A 10508-nucleotide genomic window follows, 5' to 3' on the forward strand; every position below is an offset into this window, starting at 1 on the left:
TTGTTTTTTAATTTCCTCTGTGAGTGTGGAATCTCCTGTTTCACACTCCAGTCCAGTTTGTAGCGGTAATGCACCTTTAAATTGGCTTGCCAACCGCCAATAAACACCAAAGAGGAAGCTTTTATGTTGAAAACCCCAGACAGGAAGCATCACGTAGCGCGTTAGGAGTTATTTCGTTAAGTTCTAATAAAGTAAAGTTCAAGATGTACGGAGACCTGGAGCGGACTTGTCGGTCTTTGCTGGTCTGTGATCGGTCCAGTTTCCTGGACGAGAAGAACCGGCTGAGCTCTCAGGTGGAGCAACTTCACTTCAACTACAAGGTACCACGTTAGCTTGTTAGCTTAGCCACGATGAAAGAGCTAGCAGCTAGCATACTAACAGAGACCAAACGAAGATGAACAAACATCGTTAGCATGTTAGCTAGCCCCGAGATGATCGTCTGTCAGGGAGCTAGAATGCTAACAGAGACCAAACAAACGAGACTTACACATGCTGATCAGGGACTTTCAGAATAAAAGTCTGCAGTCAAAACGTAAATATCCCAAATGAACCTTCAGATCTGTACAGCTTAAGAAACCCTACGACCCGGGATCCTCTCATTGGACAAATCATGGAAGAAACCTCAGGGAGACAGAGGAATAAACAACATCATATGACAACATAATCCATAATAATATAATCGATCCATATGACAGAACTATATCAGAACAGTGAAGATTTGACCTGTAGCTGGTCTACAACAGAGAAGTGCTAAGATACAAAGTGCAAAATACTCAAGCAAGTGCCAGTACATACAAACAAGCATAAGCATGGGGTCTGACTAGCATAATAATAGCATAATGATATTAGAAATATGAGTCATAGTAATAATAGTAGCATACGGTAATACTATTAGAAATATGAGTCATAGTAATAATAGTAGCAGCGTGGCAGCGGCCATGCTTGGTGGTCAATTTATCTGAGCCATCCCGAGTTACTCTGGGTCGTCATGGTTTCGGTCGAATCGTAGGTTTGATCTGCTCCGTATATGTATACATGTATGTATGTCTGTATGTGTATACAGTATATATATATATATATATACACACACACACAAACACAAATGTTACTCACCTCAGGGATATGTTTTACCTATGCAGGTGTCTGTGCTGCTGCCAGAGTGTAGCTCCGTTCCCTCTCACCTGGAGGCTGCATTCAACAGCTTCAACAGTTTCTACCTGATCAGGAATCTGCCCATATATGAGCTGCTGGACAAAGACTTCCTGGAGACCGCTGTGTACAAGGGTAATATCTGTATACACACCTACACACATCTGTACACACACATATGTTCACACACCTGTACACACACCTTTCCAACATGATTGATTCCCTTCTAAAGTGAGGTGCTGTGTCATGTCATGTATCTGTTTTGTTCTGCAGTAACATGTAACTACCACCAGGTGGCAGCAGCTGCATTAGAAACAAAAGTTTCACAATAAAAGCTGGCATGGACTTCTCCATGATGTCAGTATATGTGAACTCTGTGTTCCAGAAGGTGTCTCGGGTCTATCCTATGGGACCAGGATCGATGAAGACAACTGTGTCGCTCTGATGCCAAATGGTAAATACTCTCTGATGTCATGGACAGGTATCTGATCCAGGTGGGCCTCCTGTATACAGGTCACCTGTCTCTCTCTCTCTCTATGTCTGCAGGTCACCTGTCTCTCTCTCCGTGTCTGTCTGCAGGTCACATGTCTCTCTGTCTGCAGGTCACCTGTCTGTCTCTGTCTGCAGGTCACCTGTCTGTCTCTCTCTGTCTGTCTGTCTGCAGGTCACCTGTCTGTCTCTGTCTGTCTGTCTGCAGGTCACCTATCTCGTTCTCTCTCTCTGTCGGTCTCCAGGTCACCTGTCTCTCTCTCTGGACAAGGATGCCTTCGAGCTGTTGGGTGTTGAAGGGAAACCGTCCAAATTCAGCCACAGAACAAACAGCAGATTTGGTTTGTCTGAATTAAAACGTGATAATGAATAAATATATAACAAACATATAATAAATCAACATGTAGTAATGTAACAGCTACATTCATAAAACACTAAAGTATCTCTGCATTATATAACATATACATATTACAGTGGTATCTGTAGATTTGATGGACAGCAGCATGGCTCCTGGTGGGCGGGGCCACCAGAGACTCATCACAGGTCTGAGGTCACGACTTCAGCTGAAGACCGACTTCCTGCTGTCAAAAGGTCCAGGTGAGACTTACCTGTGACGTGAACCTGTTTGAGTCGTCGCTGTTGTCAGCCTGTAGAGAGAGCTCGTCTCTGTCACTGATGTCACGGTGTCTTGGAGTACGCAGTGACAAAACTGCAGCCAGGTGACACGTTATGACCCATAACCCTGTTGTCTGTCCTGTAGGGGGCGGAGCCTGTCTGCAGGCCCTCCTGTCTCGTTATGATTGGTCGGAGCACAGACCTGAGACCAACAGCCATGCCTTCACAGACCTGTCCTGTCCACTGCTGACCTCTGACCTGCAGTCATGGGACCCTCACCGCCTCCTGGAGTGGCTCGGAGCCGTGGACGCCCACGTCAGCTGGTGAGAGGCGGTTCGCCATGACGACGTGTCTTGAGTGACGTGTCCTCCTGTTGACTATTCTTCTGTGGTTTCAGTGAGAACTCGTCCAGCAGTTTCCTGTCCTCACTGGTTTGTCCTGAGCCCCAGACGACGCTGAGTAAGGCTCTGAGTGTCTCTGTCTGTGGACTGCTGCGTCCTGAAGACATCCACCGACTCATCCAGCAGATCAGGTGAGCTGACCTCCGACCTCCAGACCACCAAAACGGGACTCTGATTCAACGAGGGACATCAGAGATAATGATACAGTTTTATATGCTCTTTTATACTGATGATGTTACTGATACTAGCTGTATATCGATACCAGGTGTTACCTGGAGCAGCCTCGGTTGGAGTCCTGGGTGTCGCTGACTGTTCATGGTTTTGTTGATAGTCCAGTATCGTGGGGGACCAACGAACATGGAGTCCTGATAGGAGGAGAGAACTTCTACAGTCTGCTGATGTTCCATGACCAAACCTACTGGCTCCACCTGGCCACAGGGGCCCAGGACACCTGTCCTCCATGACACCTGTCCTCCATGATGATGTCATCAACTGGTGTCTTCAGGGTTGTCTCATTCTCAAATTTGTTAAAAGAACTTTAATTTGGATTCAGGTTTTGTTGTAGAAACCTGTTTCAGGTTTGTTTTGGAATTAAGCATTTGAATTATTTGGATATAAAGCAGAAATATTTTGTTTTAAAAAAACAACAAGGCCGAGTTAAATCCAAAGGTTTAAGTGTAATAATGGAGGCCCCGGCCCTCAGGTTGAGTCCTAAAGGTCCGTTATTGTTTTAGGAAACTGATCTCATTTCCTTCCTGCTCTGAAAACTACAATAAATATTTAATGAATGAAATCATTACCTTCAAAAGAAACTGTAAGATGTGATTGGCTGCATGGAACTAAGGTCTGCGTCATCGACGATCTAAAAGTGAATGTCGTCATGGTGACGCCCCCCCTTGGTTCATGTTCTACGGTTTTGAAGCTAGTTCTGCATTTTGGCCATCCCCATCTTGGATTCTTGCAACCAGTGAAGGAAGTGACCATATTTGGACTGTGGAGGAGCGACGGGTGGATCTGAGGCGGTACCCAGACCAGCACCCTTACTGGATCTGGATCCATGTGGATTCTGGCGTGTAGCTGCTAACAAAGTTAGCTTCATAGTTCAAGGTCAACTTTACAGCAACGTGTTAAAAGTCATCTTAGTAGCTAACTAGCATTGGTAGCGTTGTAGCGACCTGTCAATCAGCAGGTCAGCCCCGCCCCCTAAAGCATCCCCTGTGACGTCAAACCTACGACACGGAGACCTTTTCTGGACCTGAAACATGATCTGTTGAACTGACGAACATCATGTGTGTGGTTCAGGGAACAATTTAGAAGCGTCTTCATTAAAACAGTCAAAGGTCTTCCTTCTGATTTTCTTTTTTTTAATCAAAGGCGAACACAGGAAGTGACTTACAGAGCAGACAAAAATACAATTTGATTAAAGTTGGATCTTTAGGTTCAGTGTTTGAAATTAAATACCAGATTTAGTGAAATGTGTTTAAATTGTTTAATGGTAAATAACAGAGGCTCCTCAACTCCTGGGTCCAGTCTGGGTCCCAGTTCAGTCAGACCACTGCACTGTCACAGGCGTCAATATTTACCCATAATTCATCAGTTAAACTGCTGCATGATCAAACTGATTCAATGCACTGCCAGCGCCCCCTACAGGCTTCAGAGGTATGATGCATCCGTTCTTACAGTGTAAACGTGTAGAGTTTGTCCTGAGGGCGGCGCTAGAGAGAAACATGACTGTGTCGTTCCAGACTGAGAAGCTGCAGCCGGGCCTCACCAACATCGTTTCTGGTCAGCATCCACTTCCTGTTTAGTCCTCCAAGTAGAAACTCCTCAGGGAGAAGGTCGAAGCTCACCTCCATTTAAAGGAACAGTCCAACGTTTTATAAATCCTCTGGTTCTCGGTCACAGTCAGATGTTTGAGTTTCATCAGTGTCCAGTACAGACAGAGGGCTGTTAGCCTAGTTTAGCACAGGTCATTTTCTTCTCATCAAAACACCATTCAGAACTCCCATTGGAAATCTGCCGTTTTAAGCCGTGACTACTGTATAAGTTAACTCCTCACTGGACAGTCAGTAATGAAAACATAAACCCATCGATCAACCCATCATTAAACATCTGGCTGTGGTGGAGAACCATTCGCCATTCTGCTCAAATCATAACTTAAATGTTTATAACAAAAAGGAGGAAACCTTCATTGTTCCCTGTCCAGCTCAGAATTTGCTGAGTCACTGCTGCCGGCTCAGAGTTGCTGAGTCAGGGGATCTGTTCCTTGTTCAGGTCCTGGTTCTTGTTCTAGCAGAGCTCGGTGCTCCTCTGCAGGTACTGCAGGATGGAGTCTGTTCCCTGCGATGAGCCCCAAACCCTCTTCAGGGCTTCGCATTCACGCTCGTTAGCTTGCTCCAGAGCACTGCGACTGATGTTCCTCATCAGGGCTTTAGACTCTCGCAGAACCTGCAGGACAGGAAGTAGAACCCCCATCACCACAGATGGTGAAGAAGAAGAGATGAGGTCTGACGGACTGATACTTAAAACCCAAACAGAGGTCAGTGTTCGGGAAATCTATACATTTATCTGTGTGTGTGTGTGTGTGTGTGTGTGTGTGTGTGTGTGTGTGTGTGTGTGTGTGTGTGTGTGTGTGTGTGTGTGTGTGTGTGTATCTGACCTGTGAGTCGACCATCACCAGCTCTTTGACTCGCAGCATCACTTCCTGTGTAAAGGTTCCTGGCCAGAGAACCTGAGACACCAGACCTTTAGAACACGCCTCCTGAGCCGTCAACTTCCTGCCACTTAGCAGCAGCTCGTTAGCCTGGATGAGAACACTTAACTTAGTCTGGATGAGAACACTTAACATAGTGTGACATAGAACACTTATAACAGTCTGCGTTAGAACAGGTATAAATTAGTCTGGGTTAGAACAGGTATAAATTAGTCTGGGTTAGAACACTTGTAAATTAGTCTGCGTTAGAACAGGTATAAATTAAGTCTGGGTTAGAACACTTATAACTTAGTCTGGGTTAGAACACTTATAAATTAGTCTGCGTTAGAACAGGTATAAATTAGTCTGGGTTAGAACACTTGTAAATTAGTCTGCGTTAGAACAGGTATAAATTAAGTCTGGGTTAGAACACTTATAACTTAGTCTGGGTTAGAACACTTATAAATTAGTCTGCGTTAGAACAGGTATAAGTTAGTCTTGGTTAGAACACTTGTAAGTTAGTCTTGGTTAGAACACTTATAACTTAGTCTGGGTTAGTGGTGAAGGTAATTAGGCGGTAAGGTAAATGAAGTGGTGCACCCACCGATGCTGGGCCCATGATGCGGGGGAAGGTGAAAGACGAGCAGGAGTCAGGCGTCTGGCCATAAGACGTGTATGGCGTCTGGAACCAGGCTTTCTCATTGGCCCACACCACATCACAGAGTGGCAGGATGGCGGCACCGAGGCCGAGCGCCGGCCCGTTCACGGCCGCCACAATTGGCTTCCTGAACTGGATGAAGGTGTTGACGAAGGTCCTGAGGAAGGGGACAGAGGTCAGCAATAACGCCACTTCCTAACTGATGATGTCAGACAGGGTTGCCATAGCAACCTTCCTTGTCCAATAGGATTTACCTGATGGTTTCAGCCATCTTGATACTCTCCTTCTTCCTGTCGTCCGTCAGCCGTCTGATAAAATACAGGAAGTCCAGACCGCAGCAGAAGACGCTGCCAACGGCGCTGAGTAAAACCAGCTTACTGTCATCTGATGCTGCTGTTGCCATGGCGCTCTGGATCTCCTTCATCACCTAAGGAGGGGAAAAGGGACACATGGCTGGAGAAGTCAGTAACCATGACAACATTCTTGCATCAATACCAGGACAAGTGTGTGATCAGTTTTCAGTAGGATTGACCTCACCTTGAGGACCAAAAGTGTGGACTTTGGGGGTTTTAGTTTGTTTGAGGGTTTGAGTATGTTTGGGGGCGTGGCCTCACCTCAGGATTGAGCGTGTTGTTCTCGGAGCTCTTGGTTGACAGCAGGATGTGAGTGAAGCCATCTTGTTTCTTTACCACTATGTCACGGTAACGGTAGGCACTTTCTGTTTGTCGAACACTGAACCTCAAACGTTTGTCGAAAGCTGAACGCTCCTCCAGACGACGCTTCCCTGTCGCACTAGTCACCCCAGTTACAGGGCTCTGAACACCTGACATCCCATTGGCAGCTACCGCCTCCATCAGAGCAGAGTTACCTGGAGGAGACAGAATGAAAGGGATCAGACCGTCACCAGACCGTCACTAGATATTCAGTACAGTTCTACACCCGTATAGATCTACACCAGTATAGATCTACACCCGTATAGTTCTACACCCGTATAGATCTACACCCATATAGATCTACACCCATATAGATCTACACCAGTATAGTTCTACACCCATATAGTTCTACACCAGTATAGATCTACACCAGTACAGTTCTACACCCGTATAGATCTACACCTATATAGATCTACACCCGTATAGATCTACACAAGTATGGATCTACACCTGTATAGATCTACACCAGTATAGATCTACACCCGTATAGATCTACACCCATATAGATCTACACCTGTATAGATCTACACCTGTATAGTTCTACACCCGTATAGATCTACACAAGTATAGATCTACACAAGTATGGATCTACACCCATATAGATCTACACCCGTATAGATCTACACAAGTATGGATCTACACCCATATAGATCTACACCCGTATAGATCTACACAAGTATGGATCTACACCCATATAGATCTACACCAGTATAGTTCTACACCAGTATAGTTCTACACCCATATAGATCTACACCAGTATAGTTCTACACCCATATAGTTCTACACCCATATAGATCTACACCAGTATAGTTCTCCCACCTTGGTGATCTGGTTTCTACCTGAGACTCGTCAATAATATTGTGTTATATTATTCAACTTTATTTATTCATAGTTGTTAGTCGTTTTCTAGCTAGCTTAGCTTGTGTCTGTCTGACTGTGACCAATAATAATGACAATAAAAAATAACTAGCTGTTAACCTGGTTGCCATGGTGACTCTGGATTCACATTTGATCAAATGCTGTGTGAACTTTGACCTTACCTGTGCCGCTAAGGGAGCGCATGGCAGCAGGTGTGATGGGTACTCGGGGCGGGGGTTGGGGCAGTGGGTTTTGGCTGCGGGGTCTGGTCCCCATGCGGGCCCTCTCCTCTCCAGGCCCCAGCTGGATCCCTGCAGGTTTCTCCAGCAGGGCAACCTCCGGCGGGACCAGGTGAGCCTCCTGAGCTCCCGCCTCCAGACTGTGAGCCGCCTCGCTGGGAGAGTCCTCCGAGTCCAGACGGCTGTTCATGGGGCTCTTAGGAACCAGAATCTTGATGCCAGTCTTGGAGAGGTCTACGCTGCGGCGGGCAGAGCCGGCCAGAGATGCAGACATTAGACTGCTGCCGAACCTGCCAGCAGGTGAGAGCTGCTGGGAGCTGACGGAGGCCGGGCGGGTCAGTCCGCTGGGCGACAGGTGAGCAAGGGACAAGGCAGGTTTCACCTGATCACAGCCTCCAGTTAGACCACCACTGATGGGACTTCCGATGATGTCACTTCGAGCTGCGGTGGCAGGCCTGCAGGGCAGCCTGTGGGCGGGGCTACAGTGGGCGGGGCTGCAGTGGTGGTTGGACGAGCTGCGGGTGGAGCGCAGTAAAGTGCTATCTCTCTGCCGCTCGCCGAACTGACGGTTGAAGTCGTGGACGTAGATCATACAGGTGGACAGGTGACTCTCAGGCTCCCAGGTGTCTCCCTCAGAACCATAACCTCTCCACCGGACCAGGTACTCCACCTTCCCCTTCTTATTCTTCCTCCTGTCTACGATCCGCTCCACCTGGGGGAAGACAAGCCCACTCAAGTCATCATTATCCCATTAAAAAGGAAACTAAGCCATCAGGACTTTATAAAACCTGATCATCTGCTGAGGAAGCAGCTTCGCTGGTCTGGGACTAGAGAGTCAACATGGACCTGGTCTACATTACTTAACATTGACCTGGTCAACGTTACTTTAACGTGGACCTGGTCTATGTTACTTTAACGAACTGGTCTTTTAAACGAATGTGGTGCAGAGATTCATATTCTACTGTGAACATCTGCAGAATCCCAGCAGCAGCATTTTAATGTATTTTCAATCAAAATGAGAACAATGATTAAAGCATCATTCCCTCTCATATGTTGAAATGTCAACTGACGGTGTGCAGGGGTGTGAACTGACCACAGATCAGCAGCTGGAGTCTCTCTACAACAGCTGACCAGAAGATGACACCATCATCAACAGCTGACCAGAAGATGACATCATCATCAACAGCTGATGTAACGTCCTCTGTGTGTCACCAGATGTGAACACTGGATGAGCTGAAACTTTTCAGCTCTGAGTCGTCAATTAATTGTAACTATCTGGATTATTGATCAACTGCTGAAGAAAGTGACAAACTGTCTGCTTTCCTGTCTGAAGCTACAATAAACTGAATGCTTATTAGAATTGAGAAAAAAACTGCAGATAATTATAAAAGAAAATAAGATAATTATCTAAAAAACAGTGGATAATATGTTATGTGTTTTTAACATGAACATTGATGATAAAGATCCTTATAAGATGTTGTTATGCTTTTAGAGTAAAAACAGCAACAAACTTAGACACAGAAATGTACTGACTCAACTACGAACACAAGGAAGCTGATTCATTATTATGTTTAGGACGGATTATTGATTAGGATAATGTTATTTTATTATATGCCAACTTCAGTTTATGTCAATATAAAAACACTCTTAAGTTGGAAAAACGACTTCAAAGATTAACTGATAATTATTTGCCAATCAATTTAACATAGCGATAAAGATCGCCCCAATAATCAATGTCAGCTCAGACATCCAGTACACAATCAATACTTTTAATAATAATAATAATTTAAAAATACTAAATATGATGTATTGATTTATGATCACGTTTACAACAACTTGTTTATCTGCTGATTACATATTATTTTCAGTGAAAGATAGTGAAATATGAATGGAAAGCCTGTAAATAATAATCGATGAAGACATCACACGTCACCTCACGTTTCAGGAAGTCAAACGGGGAAATCTCATTCTGTATCTGTCAAATTTACACTTCGATCATCTTCATCTTCACAAACATTGAGCAGAAAACTGAAATAAACTTCTAAACAGAAAACATCTACAGCCATACATGCTTTATGAAAAAAAATAGTTTTTGTTGATAAACTCATCGGTTCTCTGATCAATAACCCCAAGAGTTGCCTAATTGATTACAACATGATTAAAGTTTTAACCCAAAGCTTTTCTGAACACTTTTAAAAACTGTCTGACAGACACGTTACCACTGAGCATCTGTTAGCACCGAGCTAATGCCGAGCTAACACTCAGGCTAGTTACAGAAGCTAACTCGGCCTGTAATATCACTGTGACTCGCGTTGGCGGGTCAACACGCTGCTAACTAAACAGTTTATTTCACTTTTCTCTCGTTCAGCCCCTCCTCAGCTCACAAAGTTTAAAAAGTTTATTTGAAACTCTGCCGTTAGCTACCGTTAGCATGTTAGCATTAGCTCGCGTCACCTCGTAGAACTCCTCCGTAGCCATGGAGACTGTGCGCGTGAGCGAGCAGCTTCCAGAAGCTTCTTCTTCACTCGAGCAGCAACATGAGAGGACGGTGAAGATCACCGGCTGCTCGGGTCTCTGTCCGCCGGCACTTTACAACTGTTAACTAGCTGCTAGCTGTTAGCACACCAGCATTACGGAAACATCCGGTCTGACTGACCAACCTTCAAAATAAAAGCCCTCCCGGACCACTGCTGA

The 10508-nt window shown here is 45.3% G+C and overlaps 2 protein-coding genes across 5 annotated transcripts; one reads left to right on the plus strand and one right to left on the minus strand.

Annotated features, from left to right (window-relative positions):
• The first annotated feature begins 82 nt into the window (after nucleotides 1–82).
• On the plus strand, nucleotides 83–3150 carry rpp40 (ribonuclease P/MRP 40 subunit). Of its 3 annotated transcripts, none has more exons than XM_084008232.1 (8): nucleotides 83–320; nucleotides 1140–1284; nucleotides 1538–1603; nucleotides 1884–1979; nucleotides 2113–2235; nucleotides 2399–2576; nucleotides 2651–2785; nucleotides 2920–3150. In XM_084008232.1, exons 1-8 carry the CDS (start codon nucleotides 204–206, stop codon nucleotides 3116–3118), a joined length of 1059 nt encoding a protein of 352 aa, XP_083864358.1. In that variant the 5' UTR covers nucleotides 83–203; the 3' UTR covers nucleotides 3119–3150. The 3 variants fall into 3 exon arrangements, with proteins under 3 accessions (XP_083864358.1, XP_083864357.1, XP_083864359.1); XM_084008231.1 differs by having other exon boundaries at nucleotides 84–320; nucleotides 1535–1603; XM_084008233.1 differs by lacking the exons at nucleotides 83–320; nucleotides 1140–1284 and adding an exon at nucleotides 1663–1728 and having other exon boundaries at nucleotides 1586–1603; nucleotides 1814–1979.
• Nucleotides 3151–3294: 144 nt separating this feature from the next.
• Nucleotides 3295–10456, minus strand: cdyl (chromodomain protein, Y-like). 2 transcript variants are annotated; one of them, XM_084008230.1, is made up of 7 exons: nucleotides 10269–10456; nucleotides 7758–8526; nucleotides 6619–6872; nucleotides 6259–6431; nucleotides 5951–6161; nucleotides 5314–5457; nucleotides 3295–5102 (listed from the first exon to the last, which is right to left on the minus strand). In XM_084008230.1, the coding sequence occupies exons 1-7, from the start codon at nucleotides 10290–10292 to the stop codon at nucleotides 4944–4946; spliced, it is 1734 nt and encodes a 577-aa protein (XP_083864356.1). In that variant the 5' UTR covers nucleotides 10293–10456; the 3' UTR covers nucleotides 3295–4943. The 2 variants fall into 2 exon arrangements, with proteins under 2 accessions (XP_083864356.1, XP_083864355.1); XM_084008229.1 differs by having other exon boundaries at nucleotides 10239–10456.
• Between the last annotated feature and the right edge of the window lie 52 nt (nucleotides 10457–10508).

Source organism: Eutrigla gurnardus (genome assembly GCF_963514095.1).
Source record: "Eutrigla gurnardus genome assembly, chromosome: 4".
In the NCBI taxonomy this organism is placed as follows: domain Eukaryota; kingdom Metazoa; phylum Chordata; class Actinopteri; order Perciformes; family Triglidae; genus Eutrigla; species Eutrigla gurnardus.